The sequence below is a fragment of the Brachyhypopomus gauderio genome, chromosome 11 (assembly GCF_052324685.1).
Source record: "Brachyhypopomus gauderio isolate BG-103 chromosome 11, BGAUD_0.2, whole genome shotgun sequence".
Classification (NCBI taxonomy): Eukaryota; Metazoa; Chordata; class Actinopteri; order Gymnotiformes; family Hypopomidae; genus Brachyhypopomus; species Brachyhypopomus gauderio.
The window spans coordinates 17,581,266-17,608,177 of record NC_135221.1 but is presented as its reverse complement, the minus strand read 5'-3'; the positions used below and the strand labels follow the sequence as shown (position 1 = coordinate 17,608,177).

Sequence of the window (26,912 nt, the reverse complement as noted above, 5' to 3'; positions counted from 1 at the left end):
GACATTTTTCAATAGGAAAACGAGAAATCTGTAGTGTTGTGGTGGTCCAGCTAGCTAACCTGGCTGCCTTTTCATTCCTTCACAACAAAAAACAGAAGCATTTGAGTCTATGTGTAGATTACACCGTACACTATATTTAACACACTTTATTTAACCCACCGACACATTATTTAACCACTATTCGCCGTTTTGGGCTAAACACTAAGAACCAAAAGAAAACCACACAGTTGGGGGAAAATGGAAACTTACCAACAGTCGAGGAAAATTTCGGATTTCTTCTCCAAAATTGACAGAAATATCATGCTTACATCTTTAACCAAAAACGTCCATACCAAACGAGGGCAACTTATTAATACTGACAGCAATATCCGAAATCCGCTGTCACCGAAACAAAAAAAAATTAATAATCCAGCCAATACAAATCACGACGGGTTCGCTATAAAGTTGATGATAAATAAGCAACTTTTCCAGGTTAGCTAGCTGCTAGCTAGCGAGCTCGCGACGGCACCGACGTGCGCGCGCGGGCTAATAAATTAAACACGCGCACAGATTCTGTGGATGACAGTCGTAGACGGTTACCGTGGCCCACGGCTCACACTCACTTCTGACGAGAATCGAAATTTGATCTACTTTTGCGCTGTCTGGTCCTTACAAACGCCAATATCGAGTTAGTATCTTCCTAACCTGTAGGAGCGGATAAATTTACGCAAATTGTTAAAACTCGACGCCCAGTGATATACCGTTAGCCACTTATTTAGCCAAACAACAGTGTCAGACGTCCCGTCACACTACACCGCGGTCCGAACGACGGTCCAGCCCTACGGAGGAACTTCTGACCAATCAGAAGAGAGGATTCCAGATCCGCGTTATTTCTATTCAATGTTAGAAGATGCTGTGCACTGTTTACCCAGTAAATCCCAGTAAATAATTAACAGAACGATATTTACTGGGCATTATCGAATATATTCGATTTCCCTTGACTAACCGTAGCAAACAGCACCGTATTAATCCACCCCCCCCCCCCCCTCAGGACGGATAGCCGTGCTCATTTATTTCCAGACCAAGCGTTTGCAGTTGGCATTTTAGTAGTACACTATTAAAACCTAAAATTCCTCTTCGCCAGTTTTGCTGTCAGCCGGGAACTTTCCGGAGGGAATAATGTACACAATACACATCTCCCTGTAATTGCCCCAAACCATAATTATAAATTAATTCAGTACAACTCATATTTCAATTGTCAAAGAACAAAAATATTCTAAATATCAGTTTCACGAGAAATGAAAAGTACTATAAAGGCACAAGTCCAATACTCCATGCAAATGCGTGTATCAATAATAGAAATGGTTATCAAAACTGCCTAAATAATAGAAAATGCCTCGCTTCTTTTAAGTTCCACTGACAGCAGATATACATACAGATCATATATATATTTTTACAGACTGAAAAGCAGTAATACGGCGATCCTGTGTGTTGCGAGGTCAAAATGTAAACACTCACCAATAAGTACTGTATTTAAAAATATTTTCTAAGGGAAACGTCAAGCGTAAGATTCAAGGTAAAACCTAAAGGGTGACATTTTCGTGTTTATATATACTGCCATCTTGTGGCAGTTACAAGCACTGGCAGCTAAACAATCCTGCTGGGGCGGTCCACAACCTGTTTTACGCCACGGACCGGTTACGGATGTATTTGGGAGAGAATCCCATTTAAAAAAATAGATCATCACTCAGTCTCTGATCGTCGATAAAATGTATTTTTTTCCTGTGCGCCCCGGTACCAAATGACCCGCGGACCGGTACCCGGTGATTGGTGACCGCTGCTTTACAGGGCATGTTTCAATCAGGCTGTCTTTGCGCTCCTCCAAACATATTTGAACCCATGCCCCTTCCAAAACTACAACAACGACGAAGTGGCTCTCGATCTTTTATTGAAACAAACTTTCATTTAGCATTGCACTGCCACAATTGACAAACGTTGCTATTTTTTTAATACATTAAATACATACACATATTTACAATTAATGGGCGCAATGAACAGACTGCATCGTTCCCACATTTATTAGAACAGACGGCAATTCCATACACCAAGAGCAAAAAACAAACCTTAGCCTGTTATAAACAAACAAAAACTAAAAACCAACCTGAAACATACAGGAATGTATAGTATCATACACCATTTCAATGCAACAGTCTTTCTTTTTCCTCCAGAATGCCCGACACATTTATGCTTGGATCCTGGAGGGGGCAGTAAAACAATTCTCATTAAATATTAGGGACCAACGTCTAAATCCCAGATGAAATCAAGGGTGCTAGACTGAAGAGCAGCTTGCATATAGACCATGTGAAAAAGAAGCCTTTAGATTTCCTCTCGCTCCCTTATCCCTCCAACAGGCAGATTATTTATCGCATTGTCGGCATACAAGTCACAAAACTTTGAGGTCCAGGTGATGCCTCACGAAAGCCTTATGTAAGAAATTTGGCAGAAACATACAAACTTGTTCTAAAAGTGCACCGTTCTTGTCACACAGGTCAATGAAAATATACCGTTCTTTGCCATCAGATATATATAGGGTGATATTGCTTGTGAGTGAGTTTCTTCCTGCATGTGGGGCAGGTGTGGGCCATGGCCAGGGAGTCGCGGATGCACTGACTGCAGAACAGGTGGCCACACTTGGTGGAGACCATGAGTCGACCGCTGTCAATGATCTGGGGACAGTTGGTGAGGAGCAAGGAATCAGGCGCAGAGAAACACTTCACACAAACACATAAGCAGTTAACACACACACACACGCGCGCGCACACACACACACACACACACACACGCGCGCGCGCACACACACACACACACACACTTTGGTTTTACCTCTGCATAAGCATCCATGCACACAGGGCAGCTAACCGTCCCTGGTGTAGACCTGTGAACCAAGAGATTACCAGCAACTGATGTGGTAGGTATTTACAGTTTCATTTTGTAAATGTAAAAGATGCAAATATGCCATATTTTTCAATTGTGATTTTTCACCGCAATCAAAGTTTGTCCTCCACTTTTTACCCATCTGTGCAGTTAGAACACACTAGTGATTACTAGGGGGCTGTGGATCACACGTGCCCAGAGCGGTGTGCAGCCCTAGCCCGACGCCTGGGGAGCAGTTGGGGTTAGGTGCCTTGCTCAAGGGCACCTCAGTCATGGCCTCAGGCCTGGGAATCGACCCCACAACCCTCCGGTCACAAGACCAGTTCCCTACCACCGGACCATGAACATCTTGCTGCGTTTGACATTAATATGGGTGATTTTCAACAAGTAAAAATAAGAGGTTTTCTTAAACCAGTCCCTGATGTGGAGAGTTTACCTGGCTCTGGTGCTCGCACGCAGAGAAGACAGGAAGGCGGGATTGAGACTTAGGGTAGTCTCTTCCTCCTCGTCACTGCTCAATACGTAACTCTCTGTGCCCTGGCCAGCTCTGCTCTGTGTACCTGGTTCATAAAAACAACAGCCAAGACAATTTCCTTCACACAATAGAATAAGCAAACATTTCCCTACAAATCCAATACCGTGCACACATAAATGTAAAATACACACAGACCTATTAGATGTGTCTAAGACAGCTGGACATTTATTGCTCTGGAATGCTCATAACTTTCCCCATAACAGCAAAAACCAAATGAACAAATACACATACACCTCCACCAACCACAGCACCACTTCACCTGCTAAATGGTCTACATACTGTAGTTTTAGAACAACAAAATAATTACCTTCATCTACAAGCTGATCTCCTCAAGGTGATGAACCATTCAGAGAACAAGAAATAGACAGAAAATAATCATACAAACAGCTAAATTCCAATTTACATGCAACGAGTCTTAAAGGAGACGGCATCTTGGTTTCAGAGAGTTGTAACTGGACTGATAGTGGTGAGAACTCACCACAACAGAGTCATTATTGGTGAGATCAACCACGGCCGGCTCTGAACCTTCACAGGTTAGGTCTACCACCTCTCCACCTTCACACAAGTACAGAGAAGAGACAGAGGGCTAGTGAACAAGTCTGGGGTGGATGAATGGGGATGAGATGAATGAAGTTCAGGGTCCACTCACTGCTCAGTCTGTCGTTTTCCATCACATCGATGGTCTCCAGGACCGCCTGAGACCTCTGAGAAGTCCTGCTCCTTTTGTTGCTGCGCCGAGAACACGAGATTGAACCTGCTCGCCTTTTCCGCTGAATCTGTTTGTGTGGTTTGTTTTACAAAACACTCATTTTAGTGTAGGACAAAACAAAAAGCAGGCCCCCAAAAATGCATTCGTGAATGTTTTAACCCTAACGAGCGGCGACCACGTGAACGCGCAGGTGTATAAATGTAGAAGAGCCTCTCTCACCAAACCGCTCATGGTGGTGCCGAGCTGGTCACACAAGAGTCGGCGGCGCTGCCGATACACAACCGTGTAGACACCCGGCTGTAAGACAGGAGACAACAATTAGGGCTCACAGCCAGTTAGTTCAACTATCTGCGCGTTTTCCCACCACTTATTTGGACGTGTTAGCTGGACACGGTCCCCATATCAGACTTCACTGGCAGCAGCAACACAACACTAACGTCTACCACACAAACACCACAAACACGGTCTAGCTAGTCGCTGTTGTCAAGTCGCTAGCCGTTAGCTACCCATGTCGGTAGCTAACCTAGCTAGCAAGGTATAGAATATAAGTTTGTTATATTCTCTATCTTTCATTCACTAAAAACTGTCTTTAAAACCGAGTTGTCTAGCTACATACTCTAAAAGAGTGGAGCCGTCAGTGTGAGGCGGAACAACATTGGCGTGTAAAAACAGTGAGGCGACGTTGGGTGTGGGCGACAGCGACATCTCGTGGTGTGGAGGACGTGATTTTGAACCTTCATAAAACGACCGGACCAAGCCGCGCAATGGTAGAAAGTAGTTAAGAAAGTCAGAGTAGACGTTCAGGCTTTTCTTTATAATGTTTATTACAGGCGAACAGGGCCGGACACACAAATTATGTCTTTGCCTCCCTAAGCACAATGCAAGCAATGGCTATTGGCTATTTTTAAAATGATCTCTGAACCAATCACAAAAATGCATTTTGCTTATTCCTGATTGGCTCGTTGAGTCATATAAAAATCGGCAGACTGCCCCAAACAGTTCAGTTCCGTAGCTCTGTTCTGTTAGTGCAGTGATTATCAATTATTTTCTGTTAAGCCCCCCCCCAGAAGAAGAAAACACTTTGGGAAAAAAACGAGATCCCTATTTAAACTAGAAACATTTAACTGACTGGCATTTGATACTGAAAAATGAACACACTACAGAATAAGTATTCTTTTGTTTTCTTTATGTTTTAATTTCCGAATATAAATATTCCCACTCATTCCTATTTCTACATTTGTCAGCTTTGACTTAAATTTGTATTAAAGCCTTTCAAGAAATAGAGTTATTCTATTAGTAATGGCAATTTAATTAAGGGGGCGTATTGAAATGAAATACAATTAGATAATCTTTTTCTTCATTTACATAATCAACATGTATTTTTAACCACTGGGTTTTAAGTTTAAGTTCGAAAACGTGCATTTTTATTTCTTTACTCAATACATCACTTTAAACCAGTATCAATAGATTGGCTGTCATCATTCATGCACAAATCAAGCCTTGAATATATTTCTGGCTTCAAAAACATGACTATCAACATGCCCCCTCATTATATTTTATTTTTATTTTATTTATCCCCCCCCCCCCCCCCCCCAAGCAAAGCAGGCCAGAACCGGGGCTGCAGGCGAAGGTAGCGAGAAATAACCGGTGTAACCTTTAAGAACTGGTTTCTCTGTGCTGTTTAACGTTGTAACAGACCGACTCATTAATATCCACTTCACAAAATGGTACATTGTCAGTGAAACATGAAAAAAACTGTAACCTGCATATTTACTGTGAGGCAAAAGAAACCCTAAACAAAAAGCTGTTGCATGCAAATGTTCTGTACACTGTGCAGCACACATTATGAAGTCCTGATCCAGTTTAGTCTTTTCAACCAAATACCATGATTAAGGATTATATAATGATTTGACACCTACATAGCCTTTACAAAAGAACCAGGAGAATTTGTGAAGTGATTTATCTTCATATACTGGCAAGTGGAAAATGAATCCAAGATTTGTCTACTTTATTCTTTATTTTTCATCACTCTGAAATAAGGACAAAACTTACATTCTGCTCTGCCAAGCTGAATACCAACAGTTAGACTAAAACAGTGTATTTATCATCTCACACACACACACACACACACACACACACACACACACAAACATATATATGGAAATTTTGAATCATTTGGAAATACAAGTACCATTCCCAACTGACTGCTGACAGTTATCACACACACAGACACACGCCCGCCCACCAGTGGTTGCTTCAATAATAATCATAAACAGCCAACCTGACGTGAGAAAATGATAGGAAGAATGAGTTTGTAGATCTCAAATGATACCACATTTTAGAGCACATTTCCCAAGTTCAACTTTAGCTTTGCTATGAGAACACAATTACACTACTGAGCACTCACTTAAACTAAAAAGAATGTGATCTAAACAAACTGCACATTTTGGCAGGACAATCATTTCACATACCCTGAAAACAGTTGGAGATATCCCAAATACAGTACATTACTACAGCAGTGCAAACCAAGAATTACATGGTCATTCAAAGACTTGCAGATTAAAAAAAAAAAAAAAAAAAAAAAAAAAAAAAAAAAAAAAAAAAAAAAAAATCACGATTAAGACTAACATTTGGAGCTAGAACTTAGCACAATTCATTGACGGCATCTGTGGTCAATATGCCTCACTTCTGTGCAAATCTTCAACTTTTGTCATTTAAAAACAGATTCAATGTGCCAAGCTTGCAGATAACTTCTAAAGAGGATGCAATGGAGACAGCGTGCTGCTCAGCGGAGACGTAGCCGATCTGGAGGAGTGCGTCACGGGGCAGGGGAAGTGTGCGAGGTGGCGGGAGTATCCAGCCTGCACTTACAGCGGGCTGTTTGCAGTGCAGGCCTTCATTAGCCGTAGTCCACAGTCCCTCTGACCAGAGAAACCGCCCCAGGGACCTACACCAGTCGGTATTAGGTTATGGCCATATGGATCAGCAAAAGCAGAAAAACAAACAGATGGCGATATATTGTCTTTACCACTTACTTGTCTCTCAGCTTGAGCAACAGTACTATGGTGAGGGAAATTTTAGCTTGTCAACCTGATTCATCTTGAGGTGGTTGTCTAAGATGTGGAATAGCTCTTGAATGTTGGGTACATAGCCTGACTGAAGCTTTGACCAAATTGGAACATCTATAAAAGAACAGGAACATTTTGGGCACATGTGGAAAAAAACAGCTACATTCAATACAATACATTCAGCTTAGAAGTAAAAGGATACAATTAGTCAAACTATTGCATAATACAAGGAAGCATGCATCTATAATCATGTATAGCAGGGCTATTCAACTATATTTTTCTGTGGGCCAGATTAGACAGAGTTCTGACCTGTGGGCCAGACAATTTTCAGACTTATACCAATACTGTAATTTGTTGATATGGGGGGCCCACACGTCGTAAATGTAAATTCTAACGTAAATTTCGACACAGTGTCGTAAAATGTTGCAAATAAAATGTTATTTATTTTTATGGTGGTTTATCAAATATTAATTTTTATTTATGGGGAGATGGGCCGTGGGCCGGTACAAATTCATTAAAGGGCCGGTTCTGGCCCGCGGGCCGCCAGTTGAATACCCCTGATGTATAGTAATAGCTTCGGTCAATCAAGTTTCTTGCATTTAAGAGTGCTCTTAAATGCAAGAAAACTAGTTTCAGTCTGGTCACAATAATTGTTTTCATTAACAAATCTGTCAGTTAAGGGTCAACTAATATACTACAAGAATGATTTAATCAATGAGAACAAGATGTGCCATTAAAAAACTTAAAATAGTCACTGTAAGAACTTTGCTTGACTGTAAAAATATCCTTAGATGTTTCAGAAGTCAAGCAGGCTGTCTTAAAAAGATCTTACCATTTAATGTTATTTCAAATGCTCCTGTAGACAGGAAATGGGTTTCTAACATGTTACTGAGGAAGAACGCCATGAGACACGAGAATATCTGAAAGAACAACAATAAAACAACACTAAAAACTGACTGTCAAACAGCACACGAAAGCTCTACAAAAGGTTCCCCATGGTTTTCTTTGCATGAGCATAATATAAATAACATGTTTTCTAAAATGTTATAACATGTCAACAGGTAGTTAAATATGAAACTTTCACACTAGCCTGCAACATTTGTACATTAGCCATAATTTTTTTTTTTACATTTTACATTTACAATTCTACTAACTGCTCTATAAAGCTCTAAACCATCTTTGATGACCGACATATGTTTCCCACATGCAGCATGGTGACAGATCGTAATCATCTCGTACCTTATTTTCTTGACCCCAGGACCAAATTCTTGGTGTATTGACTCCAAGCATTTGGAAGGGATTTTGTCCAGTGACAATCAGGGCGATGGCGAGCAATTTGAAGTAGGAAATGAAATTCGAAATGTATCTGTATGGAACATAAAATCAATGTGTGAGGCACACTTATAGAAAGCCCTCCTTCCAAAAATGGTGACAAAATGCATCAAGAAGCTGAAAATAACAAAAAAACAACAACTTGCAATATCAACAGCAGCCAGCCAACCCAAGTGTCATTTAAGAGGTGTGATGAACACCTTGTCCAACGTTCATTCAGTGTTCACACTCAACACACTCACTTATTGAGGGGTTTGGGAGGGTAGTTTTCTCCTTCAATTCGGATGTCCGGGTACACCTGGCTGACGGACCGGGAGTACTCCTGGAACACCTTACTGTAACCTCAGGATATACTGAAAACAACGACAATAACATTACCACATTATCATGAATGACCACGTCTGTTTAACATGGTCATTTAGACGGTTTAACCGCTAACGTTAGCCATTAGCAGAGTTGCCAGGTTCGCGGTTTTCACGCCCAAATTGGGCTAGTTTAGGCTTCTGAAGGGCGGGTTTTACACTGACTTTGTGCGGGATATTTCTGTGGGACCTGGCAACCCTGGCTATTAGCTATCAGCTAACTAGCTACAGCAGCCACACACACTGTGGAGGCTACACACCACAGCTAGCTTGAGTTAGCCGAGACGGCTAGCTAGCGGTACAATACGACTCTCGTCTGGAAGTCGCAAATATTCCGCAGCTTAACGAAACCGCCTCACCAGTACTGGAACTTCAGGACCGGACCCGTGTAGAGTTTGGGCTTGGTGTGCCTCTGAGCGTGGGGGTCTGGGTCCCCGTAACCGCCGGGCCCCGCGGGCTCCGAGGCCTGAGGCTCAGGCTGTTGAGTCACGGTGCTGCCGAGGTAAATGTCCCGCAGGGTCACGACTGTGAACAGCAGCAGGGCCGTTAATATGCCCGTCTGACTGTACTCGGCCATCTCGGTCAACGTTGGGGGACTCGCATACGAGCGACGCCCCCGCTCACTGTTAGAAACGACGGGTTTGCTGCTTCAAATCTCCCCTTTATGCAACACCAACAAACTTCAAAGCGGATTAAAGTTATTTCAAAATAAAAGTCCTTCGAGCGGCACTGTCGCCTCTTCCGGTGAAGTTATTTCGATAACCATAATTCTCCTGCAGCGTCCCCTAGTGGAAGTGTGTTATTATTACTCCCTAAAATGTATATCCTAAAATATCCGCAGTGTTATCTGGTAGCACATGATAAATATAATTGTATTTTTGTAAGAATAAATTTGGAAAAGAAGCAAGCTATTTTTTAAATTCATAAACTTCAGGATGACCCAGCATGGTCAGAAATATTTGGTTTCTTTGTCTCATTTGTGTTAATTGAATAATTATTAACAATTCACAGTTAATTGAATTGTATAACATTTGTGTTAATTGAAAAGTGATCTTGTGTATGTTGGAAAGGTGCTAAGTGAACGTTTTATTCAACACACTTGGTGTTGGTTGGTGTAAAGAAAGTGTGCTAGATGCAATCACAGACGTAATGGGGGGGGGGGGGGGGGCGTTTTTGGTCCCCCCCCAGTTTTTACGGTTAAAACCAAATATTTAAATAGCGACGAATCCATGTCCCCCCCACTTTTTTACAAAATTATGTCCATGGATGCAATGTGTTTCCAGAATGTACTCTCCACCTTTACACTGGATCATTTAGTTTGTAAGAAATGTATATTTTTAGTTGTGTCAGAAACTTGGGAGTGCCACTTGAAATGGTTTGTACATTTAATTACGGAGCTCAAAACTGGACAGAGGCACAACAACATGTCACTTTACAGTAAAAAAAAACCACTCCTATCTTGTGTATTAGAGACCATTCAAGAAAACTGTGCAAAAGAGGCCCAGGCAACTTAAGGTATAGAGAAGTAAAAATGAAACGAATACTGGCAGAATACGTTTGGCTGTTATTAGGGGCAACCATAAACCTGGTTTATCACTACACAATCAAATATTTTTATTACTTTTTTGATGAAATGGGAGTTATTATGATGTTTACCTGAGACCTCCTGTTACAGACGGTTGGATGTTGCAACACTTATAGGAACCTCTTTAAAGTGAAAATATGAATGGGATGTGAAATGTGTGATGGGTTAAAAACAGAATCAAGCTGGTATCTTGCAAGTAAGATAAACCGCATCAGCCTCACGTCACTCAGTATTTGTTCAAGGCATGCTTTGATGGGAAATGTGATCATCTTGGTAGATCTTAAATATATTTTCCAAATTGTCCAATTACACTCATATGATTGCATACACAGCAATCACCTTTTATAAATGTCTGATAATATAACATGCAGTTAATCAGGATTAGTCGTTATTTTGTTGTTGTATGAGATATTGCTCGTCTACAAAGACACTTATCATAATAGATGATTAATATGAGCCCTACATCTTAAGGCATACAAACATTTGAACAACTACCTAGAAATCCCCCATGTGCAACAGAATACATGGCACATATGTGAAGCCAGCAGAGCCATTTCCTTGCAGTTCCTGACTGCAGAGGGCTTGGGCACCAGATGAATAAATCATGTGGAGTGCTGGAGTATGCCTTATTGCGTGCAGTAATCCTTTCAGTTGTGTTCTGGAAAATGAAAATAGATCAGTGGTAAGACACAAGTTCCTGCAGCTGAATGTTATTTGGGTGCCTGGAGATCTGAACAGAAGGCAAGTCCCTATTTCCAAATACTCAGGAAGATTTGGAGAACAAATACACTTAACAGAGCATCATTACAGTGGATCATGTCCTCCAATGTACAAAAATTGTTTTTTTTTGTGACACTGTGACTTGTGAGATAAAACCAGTAATTGAGAACTATGCATACAGAAAAAACAAATATACCAGGCACACACAAGGCTTACTGAAAAGCCACCACCACATTTAAAATGTCATTAGACGCAGGCACGTGATTTGTTTGCAGCCATCAACGTCCCTCCTCGGCCTCAGTGTGGATGGACCTTGGGGGGGAAGACCACTAGGGGGCGCTGCAGGCGTCACAGTCGTGGGTCCTCAGCAGGGGCAGATGTTCTTGGTCTCAGGCTGGTGGCCTACCCTCACTCTCCCCTCCTCCCTCATCACGTCTCTGTGGAGCAGCGACCTTTGGGCCTTCAGGCGGCAGGCCAGGCACATGAAGATGGAGTCCACGTTCTGGCTCTCCTTGGGGTCCTTGGCCGACGTCTCGAAGAGCAGCATGTTGTGGGCGTCGGCGAACTTCAGCGCCACGCCGGAGGGCACCTGGATCTGGTCCACCAGGTCGCACTTGTTGCCCACGAGGACGCGGGGCACGGACGGGGACACGCGGTGCCCGTCGCACTCCTGCACCCAGGTCTTCAGGTTCTGGAAGGAGGCCATCTTGGTGACGTCGTAGACGAAGACCACGGCGTGCACGTTGCGGTAGTAGTGCTCCACCATGCTCTTGCGGAAGCGCTCCTGGCCCGCCGTGTCCCACACCTGCACCTGTGCGTTCACACAAACATGGCGGTAGGGGGGAGGAGACCGTGACCCGCTGGGTCGTGCTACCTCGGTGCAGAGCAGGTCAAGAGGCTCATACCAGAAGCCTGACTGAAAAGGCACCTTTTGATGATACAGGTAACAAGTTTTCAGCTGGATGTATTTTATATATTTATAACCATATTTTCTCCATCTTCAATGAATGTTATGTATTCTTGATTTCCTTAAAATACTGCATTCTGGACCTTTACTGATGAGTTTATACAGAAAAGGCTGCATTTAATTAGCATGGCACTCATTGAACTCGGCCTCAATCAGTTCTCTAAGTGTGCAAGGGGCCTTCAGTGTATCTTTAATTGATTTTTCCAACTTCATCAGGATGAACATCACATAAAGAGATCAATGGACACGAGTAGAAAATCCTACTAAACTCAGAGTACAATACCATATGAGGAGAGGTCTCATGGGAACTGTAATGCAACATTATCACAAGTAAACAGTAGTCGCCATAGACGGAAACAGCGTCAATTTAAAACACGGCGATCATTCAAAGTTACGCATTGGTTTCAGTGAAAACATTAAGGGAACCAAACACAAGAGGCATTTCCTAGTAACAGACGAATCCGTGTCGGCGCCTTTGCCACTGACTGATACACAACACGTTACAGATTGCGGGTGTTTAAGACCACGACACGTCGGCCCATCTTCACGACCCACCTTTATCTTCTCGCCCTCGATCTCCACGGCTTTCTCCCTGAAATCTACACCGATCGTGGCCTCGGTCTTATCCGGGAAGGACCCGCCGGTGAATCGGAAGGTTAAACACGTCTTTCCGACGTTGGAGTCCCCGATCACGATGATCTTAAAGATTCGCGTCTGCACACTGTGGTCCAGAGACGCGCTTAGGTCGAAAGACGACGTGAGGTTGGCATTTCGTGCGTTTGCGCTTCCTTCCCTCTTCTCAGTCGCTTCATTTGCCATCACGGTGGAAGGATGCGCACACACACACTTGTGCACCACTGCGCTGCTGGTGAGGATGGGGAGGCGCACGTCCCCTCCCTCCGCCTCTTTCCCGTATGCAGAAGGCTAAACCTCCAGGCATGGTGAACTCATGTCAGCCATGTACGTCCGGGCTTTTATTTCTGCTTACTTTTAAAGTGTCAAACAGTAAAACACGCACGGCTGATCTCACACTAGGCTGTTGTATTAACATCTTTTTGCAGGTTCATCCTCGTGGAATAGGCTCCATGATCCAACAGCTTAAGTGAAAGCTGTAATAATTATTATATAACTTTAAGCATAATACAAAATACAGTATTGGAATTAATGCGAGCGGTGTAACAATACACAGTAATGGGTTTAGGCTACTCATTTATTTATTTATTTATTTATTTTTTCTGCTGTCATAAATGTGCCCATCAAATAATCTTTACTCACCCAGCGTGGCAGTATCTAAGCATTTTGTCGAACTGGTCGCCTGTGTCTCTTTGGTGAGGCTCTCTGAACAATGCTGACATTTGTACCACACAAGGGTCCCTTCTACTCTCACAATGAAAGGCTGTTTTGTTCCGATTGAAAATGCACAGCATCTTGTGGGTATATATTAGATGTACAATTACTCTACATACACAATTTTGCCTATTTTCCCCTCCCTGCCTAGTCTGTTTTGCAATGTAAAATATGCATCTTCACACATTATTGAAACACAAACATATACGTTTTTTAAAAAGTGGAATGTCTAATTTTATGTACAAACCAATATTTCCATAAATTAAGTATACAGAAATGTAAAATTCATCACTGGAACTTCAGCTTGCTGGTTCCAAACTCATGGCTGTAATAAAAAACATTTCAAACTCATGAAGGAAGAATAATGCCCATGTGAAAGTTCCTTAGGTTATGTTATGAACTTTAAATGCAGCTGAAGTCTTTTTAGATTCTATTTACATTTGTTTACAAGGATGAAGTGCCCGTCCCTTGAAGTATTTTAACTTCAAATATCTCTCAACTCCACCCGTTCAGATCACTTGAAGGTATGTGGCTTTGAAGTCTGTTCCCAAGGCATTTTTGGCATTGCATTTATAAATCCCTGAGTTCATTAGGCTGGGATCCTGTATGACCAGACTGCCCTCCTCCGTCATGTGAATTCCACCCAGTGCGGTGAAGCGGTTGTTGGGCACAAGTGTGGTGCGTCCAGGTAGGGTCCAGGAAATGTCTGGTTTAGGAATGCCTGCAGCAATACAGTTCAGTGTCACTGGCGATCCCTTTGCAACTCTTATTATGGATGGGGGTGCATTAGTGATCTGTGGCGGAAAGACCATGATAGTTACAGGATATAAAAGAGATGACGACCCAAACATGTTAGTGGCTTTGCATGTGTATGTCCCTCTGTCAAACTTCGCAATTTCTTTAAGTTGAAGGGTTCCATTAGATAAATAAGTGACTCTTCCAATAACCTGCGGCCTGTCTAGCACCAGACCGTTTGGAAGAGTCCAGGTGATAGTTGCTTGCGGCCATCCATCCACCGTGCATGGCATGTTCAACGTTTGCCCAAGCGAGATCTTCACAGATGTAGCTGTACTTCGAATGTGAGGCTTCCGTCCAGGTTCTAAAGCGTAACGCTTTTCTGCTTGTCCTGCTACGTTTTTGGCCAGACAGCGATAAACCCCCTTGTCGCTGGGCACTGGTTGAATAATGTGCAAAGTCCCATTTCCCAAGGAGTGGATAAACCTCTTAAGCTTCATGCCTGGAGCCAGCACTGTAGCGTTGGGAAGAATCCAGACAAACTCTGGCTTTGGTCTCCCTACAGCTCGGCATTTCAAAGTGATGTCATCTCCATCTGGTTTGAGGGGTAAAACCTCAATGTTTGGCATCGGGAAGCTTGGCTTTTCAGCAAGTGATGCAACTTCAAGATCGATTGCTAGGCTCGCCTCTCCCAGATAGTTCTTGGCCACACAGAGAAACTTACCTTCGTCAGTTTTCCGGAGGCCCCGTAGTTCAAGGGTTCCATTTTTGTGGACTTGGAACCTGCCCCCTGTGTATGGTGCGGGTAAGGACATACCATAAGACGTCGTCCACATTATCTGAGGCTCGGGCGTCCCCTCGGCTGTGCAGTGGAGCAGCAGAGTCTGATAGGAGACGGCCAAAACTTTGCTGTCCGTTCGTCCTCTTTTTCCATTGATATGTGGCTCCCTGAGCTCCACTTGCAGCTTCAGGTTCTTAATGTCATCACCAGCTGAGTTCCGTGCGACGCACGCATACTTTCCCTGGTCGGACAAAGCCACCTTTTTTATGATCAGTGTTCCATCATTCAATACTTGATATTTGACTGAAGATGATGTTATCATCTCATTGTTTGGTGAAATCCAGATAATAGTAGGTGGAGGTTCACCCGTAGCGTCACACTTCATCTGGACTGATTGACCAAGAGGAGCCCAGAGAGACGCCTGCTCTTTGGAGGAAATCTGGGGTGGATTTGGGACGACCTGGACGCTAACTTTCATTGCGTCTTCTCCCAGTGTATTTTTTGCATAGCAGGTATAATCGCCTTCGTCATTTTTCCCCATTTGCTGCAGAAGGAGTGTACCATTCCCAAAGATAATGTACCGGCGATTGCGTGTGCCGCTGTCGTCCGACTGCAGAGCGTTGTTTAACACTGTGCCATCAGGAAGACTCCACGACACTTCAGGGTCTGGAAGACCTGATGCCACACAGTCCACGAGGAAATTGTCCCCGTTAGTGACTTTTTTCTGTGGAGTGCCTATGTTTTCTATCTTTGGTGGTTGCATGAGGACCTCCAGCTGAAACAGTTCAATTTCCTCTCCATTGGGCTTTTGGTACATGCAAAGGTAACTTCCACCATCTTTTTCAGTCAACTGCAGGATCCTTAGAGTGCCATTAGGGAAGGTAGTGATGTGTCTGTGAGGACTGGAGACAGAAGCAGAGAAACTCAGTTCACATTTTCACAACATATTTTGTTATTTTAAGTCATTGTGAATGTAATTCTTTCTCAAATGCTAGATAATAATAAATTATAATGGGTAATTATGAGGTATGATTAATGTTTAACAAGTTTAAGTAAATGATTTGTTATGAGGTGTAAAAAGACTCTGTTCCTGTGTGCTCCATAACGTGGAATATGACTCTTGTATTGTCTGGATCAGCAGAGATTTTTTGGGTTTCTCTCTGACACCACAGCCTGTTTCACATTTGTAAGACACTGTTTGCATTGCAGTAATGATTAAGCTAATCTGGAGTGAGTTTTAAAATGCTGATAATGTTAGGAACTGTACGAATGGACGTGGAATGATAATGGTAAATGAATGGATTTAATTATGACTCCAGCTGTGTTTGGTAAAGGAAAGCCATGTTTGCATAGAAAGACTGACATCCACATATGTTAGAACCATAGTCCAACTGCAGATGGTAGAAATCCAAAATAATCTCCTGATACATCATGTTTTACAGTGATAACATAAATATTCACACAATATCACACATGTAATGTATATATATATTAAATACATATTTGTATGGAGGGTGGCATATATGAGTGAGGATTGCAGTGGTACCTGTGGCGATGCTCCAGTAGACCCTTAGATGGCAGCCTCCAGACCGTGCCTCTGTGGGACCCCGTGGACTCAGGGCAGTGCAGAAACACCATGGACCCATACATGGCTGAAACACGGTGCTGCTGAGCCGGACCTTTCCAAGAACCCACAGCCTCCTGCTGGACATCCAGCCTCACCACTCTCTTAGCCACGCCCACCACATTCGTGGCTAAACATTCGTACCTCCCCGAGTCCGTGGGCGAGACGCTTTTGACGTAAAGCGTGCCGTTGGGGAACACAAAGAGACGCCTCTCGATGAACTGCGTCGGTTTCATTTGCGAACTGTCAGGAAGAACCCACTTCAGGAGAGGTTCGGGTTCACCCGTGGCAGAGCAGTGCACGTAGATGCTTCTGCCAGCAGAGAGGGATATGCTCTCTGAGGGCTCCTCGCTGATGGTTGGTGGTAGTGCTGCCACGTGGAGGTGGTATGTCAGGGTATCTGCACCCGCTGCGTTACTAGCAATGCACTTGTAGTCTCCTTTGCTGGAAAAGTTTGCAGAGCTAATTCTCAGTGTTCCATTGGGGAAAAGTGATATAGGTCTGTCAGCTACTATCTCTTGCACAAAAGTTCTGTCTGGTAGAATCCAGGAGACCTGGGCTTGCGGCTTGCCCGCTGCGATACATTCCAAGCTAACGGCCTTACCCTGGTAGACAGAGATGTCTCGGTGTTTGGGCCCCTGTATTTTGGGAGGTTCTGTCTGTACAGTAAGTGTAAGCACCATACGATCTGAGCCGAACGGGTTTTGCGCAGTGCAGAGGTACTGGCCACGATCCTGCAGCTGCACGTTCTTTATGACAAAAGTACCATTGGGAAGAACCTCAAACCTTTGGCCATGTTTTGTGCTGGCTTGAATTGTAGCGCCTGTAAAGGGGATGAATAACAGATTATGAAGTTCATGTGTACTTGTGTTACTATGCTAAATAATAACATTTGCAAAATGGACACCTTTCACATCCGTAGCCTTCTTTCAGTTGAACGTGATATGTATGTAGCAAGCAAACTGTCATATAGCGTCTTCATTTTTTAATGAAAGCCAAAATTTAGTAATGTATGCTGATTTTACACATATATGTTTGAAATGTATACTGTATATTGACTGTATTTGTTTCCTGTGCGAGAATGAAATTATTTAGCTTGTAAGCGCAGAATACTTTCTAAATTCCGTACGAGGCTGCTCACCTGTAGAGACTTTAGACCAGGAGACGGCAGGTTTAGGATCCCCTGATGACCGACAGTGCAGGAGAACGTTTGATTCTGCTAGCGCGGACACGGTAACGGTGTCAGCCGCAGCGATCCTGGGCTTGGCGCCGCTACCCATCAGGTCCGGAAAGGGCAAAGCGGTGCTCAGCTTCTTTGCTGCGAACTGACTGTAGTGCCAACGACTCCCGTACAGTGAGCTTGCTGTGGTGCGTGGCTTGCTGGTCGCTGCTCGGACAGAAGGGGACGTCACAGGCTTGTGGATGCTGGGGACGTTTGGAGCTGGATGAGGCTTTGGGGAAGGCTGGAATGGTCGTGGCTTGGGAGTAGCTAGCTTTGCCAGCTGGATTAGGCGGTAGGCGTCGAGCTGGGATTGTCGGTATCTGTTTCGAAGCCTGTTTAGGAGCAGGTAATCTCTCACACGAGAGGAAGAGCTGCTGTGTGGTGCTACGGTCAGGGGCAAGGCTGTCACCGCCGACCAAGGGACGTAAGCCGTGGGCTTCGCGGTTTGGGCTGTGATTTCGGGCCGGTTAGTTACCCCTGTGGCCCGTCCCTTTGCGTGTGGTAAATTCCACATTCTGTCAGCTGAGGGGTGCTGCCTTGATCCATGAACTGTGCGCCAGACTGGAATTTGATTGGTGTGAGTCCAGAAGGGAGAAGGAGTCCTGGCCACAGGTGAGATTTGGGTTCTTCTCTGGTTTAGCCATGGATGGACAGGCAACTCAGAATTCTCAGGTCTGACTGCCGAGTTATCCAAGTTCTTTCTACTGATGTTAATCGAGGCTGGTTTCCCTGTGGTTAGTGGTTCTTTCTCTGTTATAGAAGGACTAATTTTGCCATTCTGAATACTAGGAGAAGTTGTAGTAATGATCATTTGTACATATTTATCTTTTCTTGTTTCGTCACTTGTCCACTCAATATCTTTTCTGTTTTCATGTCCATACCACTCGTTCTGTGTGGGCACTGGTGTGATGGGAGCAAGAGACGTTAGCATGAGCTCAACAGATCCCGTGTCTTCGTATTTATTTTCATATAATTTATCTTCATTTGTTAACGTTGTTTCTTTATTAAGATGAGGAGACTCCTCTGTTACTGTCAGATTTGGAGGGTCTTTAATCTGAGGGTGAAGTTCACTCAGGATTTCCGAATCTGTGCTGGGTCTCCTCCCTGTGTTTTTATCTTTCATTTGAAAGGAAGTGGGAGATACAGGAGCCGCCGTAGTAGTCGAGGTTGTGAGTGTTGCCTCCGTTGTGGTGGGTGGGGGGCGCGTAGGTTTCTGTGGACGTGGCCTTCTTGATGGAGGTCTTCTCCTGTACGGAGGTCTCCGTCTTTGGTTCAAGGCGGGATTGCTGTTTGCCTTTATCCTCTCCTCTATTAAGTGAACATCCTGTTTTTTTGGCAGTGCCACGTCAGTCAAATTTGTATTTATCGAAGATAACGTGGTTAAGAGTTGTACAGAAGTTGGTTTCGGAGTGTTAAAGCTATCGATGGCCTTTTGATGTATTTTTTCTCTCTCTGCTGGACTGTAGTCTGTATGCTCTATGTGAGGGGTCTGTACCAGCTGCTTGGAACTGAAATAATTCCTCTGGGAACTAGTGGTAGTACTGCTAGTCATAAAATCAGTAGTCACAGCAGTAATAGGAAAAAGATTCATAGGAGCAGCAGTTGTTATTTTTATGGTTGTGGTCTCTTTTAGTGTTGTGATAATTGTTGCTGGTTGTGCAGTAGATCCTTTAGTATTTGATTTCACTAATATTTGGGCCCGGTGATCTGGATCAAACTCTTTGACAGATTTGTTTGGTTTCCTTACATGCTCCTTGATCCTCTTAGCTTTAAAGCCCTGTCGAGGGACTCCACCTGAACCTCTGTGTTTTCCATCTGTTCTCTGAGGAGTTTGTTTAGCAGTTGGTTGCTTGATTTCTTGGTATCCTGACCCCTCTGTGTCTTCAATATCAAGAAAGCGTGATCCCCCTTTCGCCACACCACTAACCAACGAGTCTTCCTCCTTTACATCTGCCACGACAACCACATGAGACAGCATGTCCACCCCATGAAGGTTGGCTGCTAAACAGCTGTATTCTCCAGCGTCCTCATCCACCACTTTTGTAATGATCAAAGTATTATTTTGTGACACATAGATCCTTCCTTTTGCATCAGTTGCCTTTATAATCTCATGCCTTGGTAGAATCCACCCGGTCTCAACCGGCTGAGGCGAAGTTACTGAACAGGGAAGACTGAGTGAGTCCCCATTATCCACAGACATTTTCTTTCCATTTAAGTCACTGGGGCTAAGGAGCCGTTCCCTGACCGCGAGCCGATAGGAAATTATGTCCACATCGGTCTCAGTCCGCACGAAACAATGATAGAGCCCGCTGTCTGACAGGCTGGTGTTTTTGATGACCAATCTGTTATGCTCAGACACAATTCTGTGAGAATCGGTCTTCTCTAACGTGGTCAGGTCTGGAAGCATCCACTCCATCGACTGATGTCCAGAGCTCAGCACGTTGCAGTCCAGAGAGACTTCAGAGTGTTCCAGTGCTATCTGAATCCTCCCTGGGGTTCCTCTCTGGATAAAAGCCCAGGAGGACACCGTGTCTTCCTGACCCCCTCTTTCACTGATGTGCTTTGATATAAAAGAAGAAAAGTTTAACACTAGCTTTTTTGTTGTGGTCTTGCGCCTGTTCAACTGAAGAGTGACCCGGGGTTGCAGGAGCCAGGCCGGCTCAGCCATTAAATGCCCTTTAAGTTCAGTAAAGTAAGGCGAGTCCTCGCTGGCGGACTGGGAGTACTGGTAGGCGACCTTTGAAGTGTTCTCGTATCGCGCTCCTCGGTCCAGTACGGCTGGGTTCTCGTAGTAGTACGCAACGAGCCTCCACAGGTTCTGGAGAGCGTCCCGGTCAATCTCGCACTCCAGCAGAGTGAGCAGGGTCACATTTACCGCCACCTCCCTTGACCCCTTTAGCTGCTCCCACGCCACCGAGGTCCCTTCGTCGGGCCGGGTGACATCGCAGGCCACGTGGGCCCTGTTCCCGTGACTGTCGGACAGGGTGAAGGTTAGCTGGCCCAGAGGGAGTTCCAGATCTTTGACGTAAGGGAGGTCGGGCTCCTGGTCCTCCCAGGTGCCACCCTCGGCGGCCCTCAGCGGGGAGCGGAGAGAAGGTCTGTCGCAGGAGAGCTTCTGGGCTGGGAGCTGAAGGACCTGGCTGGTGTTGAGGGGCTGTGGTGAGGCACACGCAGCACAGTTCTCACCAGCAGAGGCATCCTGGTCCTTCTTGCACTTAATCACACCTGCAGAAAAGACAGTGAACAAGTGAGACAGGGATACTGATGGTGATGAATGGCTCCATCTAAGACTGCAAGATTATTGGTTAGTAGGTTAGAGGTTTTATGGGAAAAGAATCTGAACATTTTTTTCCATTATTCATAAATGAAATAACTTTTGACAGACGGAATTGTATTACACTGTTGGACAGTGTCAATTGCACACAGCCAGTGAAACCAAAATGTGATTATAATTACGCTCTGGATTCCTCACGAATGGAATCAGATAATTCATTTTAGCTTTCAAGTAAATTATGTCATGTAGAGAATGACAAAAAATGACCAAGAAAGAGGAGAAGAGGATATCAGTATGGTCTGTTTTATAGCTTGGCGTTGCAGGCATATCTGTGTTATCATTTGAGCCCAGAACACGTTGTTTTGTCTACAGTATCTGTGTAGCTATACATAAACTATTCATTCACCTCTGCTGAGGCATTTATGAAGTGACACTAGTTCTATTTGTTTAGAAACATCTCAGCGTGGCTCTATTTGAAGATTTTGCAACTTCACAATTCTGTGAATCAGATGAATGAGTTTCACCAGTCCTAGGGCACACGCACGCTGAGGGTTCACGTGAGAAGCTCACCCTCATGCTTCTTGTCCCACTCTAAGAGCCAACGGAGGTGGCAGTCGCATGTCCAGGGGTTTCCGTGCAAGGAGATCAGCTCCAGCCGGTTAAGGTGCCGGATCGTGCCGGGCAGCAGGTACCGCAGCTGGTTGCCCGCGAGGTGAAGGTGGCGTAGGCCAGATGCCCAGAAGGTGCCCAGGACGGAGAGGGTGGTGAACGTGTGCGGGTGGAGGTCCGACAGCCTGTTGCCCTCCAGCTGAAGGAGCTTCAGTGACGTCAGCCCGTTGAAGGAGAACGGCTCGATGAAGCTGATCAGGTTGTGGTCCAGGTGGAGACGCACCAGGCTGGTCAGGCCCTCGAACATGCCGGGGTCTATCGCCTTTAGCTTGTTGTAGCTCAGCTTTAAAATCTGTGTAAATAAGGTCACCTGAGTAAATAAGCGCACAAGGGATTCCATTGCTCTTCAAACGCTGAAATGCAAATAAACTTTGATAACTATCTGCATCGGTTCGAAGGTGTAATAAAAAAAAACACGCAAAAGGTAGGCCAGACAACCTACAAGGCTTCGTACCTGACATGACCTTTCTTGTGGTTGTGCTTAAGGCAAAGAGTGGTGCACGTTTCAGTGCGGTGCAAATTTAATTGCTATAAAGTGCGTTATTTCCACACCCACAGACACATACGCACATGCTCGCACGAGTGCGTGCGTGCATACGCGCGCACAGACGCAGCCCCCACGCACCTGGAGGTAACCCAGGGGGTAGAAGGACCCAGGAGCCACAGACGTGATGTCGTTCCCATGCAGCATAAGCATCTCAAGTTTCCGCAGCCTCTCGTAATCCGAGGGGCCCACAGCTGCAATACTGTTATAGCTGCACAGGGGATCAGGGAGACCATAAACAAGCACTTATAAATTCACTCATAAATTCTTTTAGAGTTGTATCCCTTTCTCTGACCGTTTGCCTAAGATTTCCCCTCCGGTGTTCTGCAAGAGTCTTTTTTCACTTTTCAACTATGGAGATTTATTACAGACAATTATGCAATTACGCAAGATATTGCACAGTGTGTTGTCCCAAATTGATAGCATGAGATAAACTTTAATGCTACGATGAAGTATACTCACTGATGACACTTTATTACTGGTAGCTCCTATATAATAATGAGTTCAAATGAGCACGCCACTGTTCAAATGTTTAATGGCTGAGGGTAGTTGCAGGCTACTTAAAGTACATTACACCAAATCAGACAGTGTTAGATCCACTAGCGTAACAATAAAGAGTGTCTAATTAGACTTCAGGTTAACATGCCTCTACACAGATAAGAGCGGCAGGGCTGCGTACCCCAGGTTGACTCTCTCCGTGTCCTTGGGCAGGTTGCGTGGGGGCGAGGGCAGATGGCGGAAGGTGCAGTGTACCTCTTTCGGGTTGGGGCAGCTGCACGACCTGGGGCACGCGCACAGGCACGCGGGCAAGGAGAGCAGGAGCAGAGACAGCGCCACCTTCAGCCAGGGAGCGGAGTCACCCAGGGGAGCCATGGCTCTCTCATGCCGTCCTCCTGCCTGGGCGTGTGGGTTTAAGGATCTGCTCTTTTGACAGAGAGGGGGGAAAAGGCAAACAATGAGCAGGACGGTGGAGGCAAGGCAGGTTGTGCGAAACCGCGGCTGTTGTTTTTCGGGCCTGGGAAGCTTTCGCCATTGCTTTTGCGCAAGACTCTGAGACATCCCCATTACACGGTGAGTCACTGCCCACAGAGAGCCCCGCGTGACACATCTGTGATTATATGCACATATTAACACCACCCAGTTCCGAGTGGCAGCACTAATAGAGGGGGGCGCGCAGGCAAAACGGAAACTGATCTCGCAACGTCGCCCCGCTGGGCTTCAAGTTTATCCCGCACGTTGCGTAATAACCGAGCGAGACGCTGGGTTTCTCGTCACCCCCCATCCGGGTTACCTCGTGGACTTATTCATTACTCAAGCGTTTTCCTCTCCTAGCAAAGCCTCCACAGCCCAATTATGCCAGCGATCTTTAAGAAGATGATGGCAGGTGGCGTACTTCCTAAACGCCAAAATATTTGGACTTCAGGGCAGGGCCTGCCACTACCGCCTACCTCTTCGCATTTTATTGCCTGTGTGCCATTTTGAGTTGCTCAAGACTCCAGTTCCGAGGGTGAAAACTACAAACCGTGGGGCATGATTTATTTTCCTGTCATTGGAATGATAATGACCCATGATGATTAGGACGATTTCAGAACAACTCGCTTCTCCGTTTTACCCTGGCCAGACGATGGTGGAGTTAGTACTGCAGTAGGGGAAGAGTCACTAGCAGAGTTTATTAAACCTAACAACATCAAATTAATGCAAAACATTTGGATCCTTTCAATGCTGCCATCCATGAATCGATATTAAAATCAAAGCTTAGGCTATGGGCTGGAAGCTTTTTTTCTTAAAAGATTTTTTTTATGTTCTGGGGAGTTATTCTGGGGATTCATTTTGTGTTTTGGTAGCAGTCCATCATTTTGCATAATCTTCATTATAGTGGGAAAATGGAGACTTTAAAATAGCTTGCATATATCAATATGAAATACATTTTACTTTGTGTGTGTTTGTGTGTGTGTGTGTGTGTGTGTGTGTGTGTGTGTGTGTGTGTGTGTGTGTGTGTGTGTCTGTGTGGGCAGTTTCTTCACTTCAGAAGCCACAGCTGCTTTTCTAAGACATGTTAAACTCATTTAGGGAAGGTTCAGACGTGCATACTTCATCCTTTCACTGATCTCTGAACAGTGGCATACCGAACCTTGAGCTAGCGCTCGTGCAGTTAGATGAACTTTAAAGGCAAAATTTACAACATGACGGTGGGTTTCATGTCTTGCACATGCCACAGTCTTGACTTTTCTATCCTCATCTGCTATAAATACTGCACATGAAGCCATGTTTTAACCTCGGGCACAGTCTGCACGCGATCATGAAAAAAAAAACATGTTAGTGCTTAACAGAGCTCAGAACTCTGATTCATGTTAATATGCTCCAACAACTGTATGAAGCTGAATTCGCAAAGATTCAATTGCAAAGCCCACCTCTGTGTCCAAAGATTACTCCCATTAATGTTTTAACTAGGTGATGAAACACACTGCCACACTAAAGAAACCGTAACAAACTCACCACACTGCTGAAGTTGTTCAAACAAATCCCAGTACAAATAAAAACCACGAACGTTCAAATGCCCCTCCTGGCTGACTTTACCTTAAGGCTCGCGGTTGAAAGGCAGTAGTGTTCTAACTCCTGGGTGCAGGGTGTTAGGTGAGCAGTTTCAGAAGTGCATTGCGGAGAGAAGCTGTTTTGGTGCTGGTCGTTCTCGTCTTGCCCCAGTTCCTCCCAGGCAGGGCAGCGCCGTGTGTTCGGTGTGATGGAGCGCTGGAGACTCCACGTCCCGCCACATCTGGATAAGCTCTTATTCCGCCCCTCCCGCCTCTCCTGCTCCGAGCTGGCCTGCGTGCGCGGGAGGAATGCTGCTGGTTGACTTGGCTTGGGGCCACCTCCTCTCTAACCTCTCTACCCCCCCTCACCTCCTCTCTACCCCTCTTACCTCCTCTCTACCCTCTCACCTCCTCTCTACCCTCTTACCTCCTCTCTACCCTCTTACCTCCTCTCTACCCCCCCTCACCTCCTCTCTACCCCTCTCACCTCCTCTCTACCCTCTTACCTCCTCTCTACCCCTCTTACCTCCTCTCTACCCCCTCACCTCCTCTCTACCCCCTCACCTCCTCTCTACCCTCTTACCTCCTCTCTACCCCCCCTCTACCTCCTCTCTACCCTCTCACCTCCTCTCTAACCCCCTCTACCTCCTCTCTACCCCCTCACCTCCTCTCTACCCCTCTCACCTCCTCTCTACCCTCTCACCTCCTCTCTACCCCCCCTCACCTCCTCTCTACCCCTCTCATCTCCTCTCTACCCCCCTCACCTCCTCTCTACCCCTCTCACCTCCTCTCTACCCTCTCACCTCCTCTCTACCCCCCTCACCTCCTCTCTACCCCTCTCACCTCCTTTCTACCCCCTCACCTCCTCTCTACCCTCTTACCTCCTCTCTAACCTCTCTACCCCCTCACCTCCTCTCTACCCTCTTACCTCCTCTCTAACCTCTCTACCCCCTCACCTCCTCTCTACCCCTCTGACCTCCTCTCTACCCCCCTCTGACCTCCTCTCTACCCCCCCTCACCTCCTCTCTACCCCTCTGACCTCCTCTCTACCCCCCCTCTACCTCCTCTCTACCCTCTCACCTCCTCTCTACCCCCCTCTACCTCCTCTCTACCCCCTCACCTCCTCTCTACCCCTCTCACCTCCTCTCTACCCTCTCACCTCCTCTCTACCCCTCTCATCTCCTCTCTACCCCCCTCACCTCCTCTCTACCCTCTTACCTCCTCTCTACCCCCCTCACCTCCTCTCTACCCCTCTCACCTCCTTTCTACCCCCTCACCTCCTCTCTACCCCTCTCACCTCCTCTCTACCCTCTCACCTCCTCTCTACCCCCCTCACCTCCTCTCTACCCTCTTACCTCCTCTCTACCCCCCTCACCTCCTCTCTACCCCTCTCACCTCCTTTCTACCCCTCTCACCTCCTCTCTACCCTCTCACCTCCTCTCTACCCCTCTCATCTCCTCTCTACCCCCCTCACCTCCTCTCTACCCTCTTACCTCCTCTCTACCCCCCTCACCTCCTCTCTACCCCTCTCACCTCCTTTCTACCCCCTCACCTCCTCTCTACCCCTCTCAGCTCCTCTCTACCCTCTCACCTCCTCTCTACCCCTCTCACCTCCTTTCTACCCCCTCACCTCCTCTCTACCCTCTTACCTCCTCTCTAACCTCTCTACCCCCTCACCTCCTCTCTACCCTCTTACCTCCTCTCTAACCTCTCTACCCCCTCACCTCCTCTCTACCCCTCTGACCTCCTCTCTACCCCCTCTACCTCCTCCCTACCCCCCCCTCACCTCCTCTCTACCCCTCTGACCTCCTCTCTACCCCTCTCACCTCCTCTCTACCCTCTCACCTCCTCTCTACCCCCCTCTACCTCCTCTCTACCCCCTCACCTCCTCTCTACCCTCTCACCTCCTCTCTACCCCCCCTCTGACCTCCTCTCTAACCTCTCTACCCCCTCACCTCCTCTCTACCCCTCTGACCTCCTCTCTACCCCCCTCT

General features: G+C 45.7%; 6 protein-coding genes across 10 annotated transcripts in view; 1 reads left to right on the top strand and 5 right to left on the bottom strand.

Annotated features, from left to right (window-relative positions):
• fgfrl1a (fibroblast growth factor receptor like 1a) overlaps positions 1–816 on the bottom strand; it is a 37,437-nt gene extending 36,621 nt beyond the window's left edge. The window contains exon 1 of the mRNA XM_077022482.1: positions 250–816. The gene's annotated coding sequence lies outside the window, so the exon portion shown is untranslated. The remainder of the gene's footprint in view (positions 1–249) is intronic.
• Positions 817–2,039: 1,223 nt separating this feature from the next.
• Positions 2,040–4,889, bottom strand: rnf4 (ring finger protein 4). The gene is made up of 8 exons (XM_077022481.1): positions 4,774–4,889; positions 4,377–4,454; positions 4,098–4,224; positions 3,927–4,003; positions 3,756–3,768; positions 3,350–3,473; positions 2,863–2,914; positions 2,040–2,705 (listed from the first exon to the last, which is right to left on the bottom strand). The coding sequence occupies exons 2-8, from the start codon at positions 4,386–4,388 to the stop codon at positions 2,556–2,558; spliced, it is 555 nt and encodes a 184-aa protein (XP_076878596.1). The 5' UTR covers positions 4,389–4,454; positions 4,774–4,889; the 3' UTR covers positions 2,040–2,555.
• Positions 4,890–6,148: 1,259 nt separating this feature from the next.
• Positions 6,149–9,620, bottom strand: selenot2 (selenoprotein T, 2). Its single transcript, XM_077022480.1, has 6 exons — positions 9,279–9,620; positions 8,800–8,910; positions 8,465–8,591; positions 8,058–8,145; positions 7,193–7,339; positions 6,149–7,104 (listed from the first exon to the last, which is right to left on the bottom strand). The coding sequence occupies exons 1-5, from the start codon at positions 9,494–9,496 to the stop codon at positions 7,218–7,220; spliced, it is 666 nt and encodes a 221-aa protein (XP_076878595.1). The 5' UTR covers positions 9,497–9,620; the 3' UTR covers positions 6,149–7,104; positions 7,193–7,217.
• A 670-nt stretch (positions 9,621–10,290) lies between these two features.
• rab33a (RAB33A, member RAS oncogene family) lies at positions 10,291–13,026 on the bottom strand. The gene is made up of 2 exons (XM_077022477.1): positions 12,747–13,026; positions 10,291–12,035 (listed from the first exon to the last, which is right to left on the bottom strand). The coding sequence occupies exons 1-2, from the start codon at positions 13,008–13,010 to the stop codon at positions 11,589–11,591; spliced, it is 711 nt and encodes a 236-aa protein (XP_076878592.1). The 5' UTR covers positions 13,011–13,026; the 3' UTR covers positions 10,291–11,588.
• LOC143527328 (uncharacterized) overlaps positions 12,006–26,912 on the top strand; it is a 29,468-nt gene continuing 14,561 nt past the window's right edge. For 2 of the 4 annotated variants that reach the window (XR_013134085.1, XR_013134083.1), the window contains exon 1: positions 23,245–23,458. Coding sequence is in view for 1 of the 4 variants with exons in the window: in XM_077022478.1 (XP_076878593.1) it covers positions 13,141–13,151 (11 nt within the window). In the remaining 3 variants the exon portion in view is untranslated. Of the gene's footprint in view, positions 12,168–12,874; positions 13,152–23,244; positions 23,459–26,912 lie in introns of those variants that run through there. The other 2 variants (XR_013134084.1, XM_077022478.1) reach the window with 2 other exon arrangements.
• LOC143527323 (matrix-remodeling-associated protein 5) lies at positions 13,388–25,147 on the bottom strand. 2 transcript variants are annotated; one of them, XM_077022473.1, is made up of 7 exons: positions 24,965–25,147; positions 23,067–23,311; positions 22,469–22,598; positions 21,745–22,135; positions 17,820–21,125; positions 16,601–17,501; positions 13,388–15,956 (listed from the first exon to the last, which is right to left on the bottom strand). In XM_077022473.1, the coding sequence occupies exons 2-7, from the start codon at positions 23,258–23,260 to the stop codon at positions 14,048–14,050; spliced, it is 6,831 nt and encodes a 2,276-aa protein (XP_076878588.1). In that variant the 5' UTR covers positions 23,261–23,311; positions 24,965–25,147; the 3' UTR covers positions 13,388–14,047. The 2 variants fall into 2 exon arrangements, with proteins under 2 accessions (XP_076878588.1, XP_076878589.1); XM_077022474.1 differs by having other exon boundaries at positions 23,067–23,306.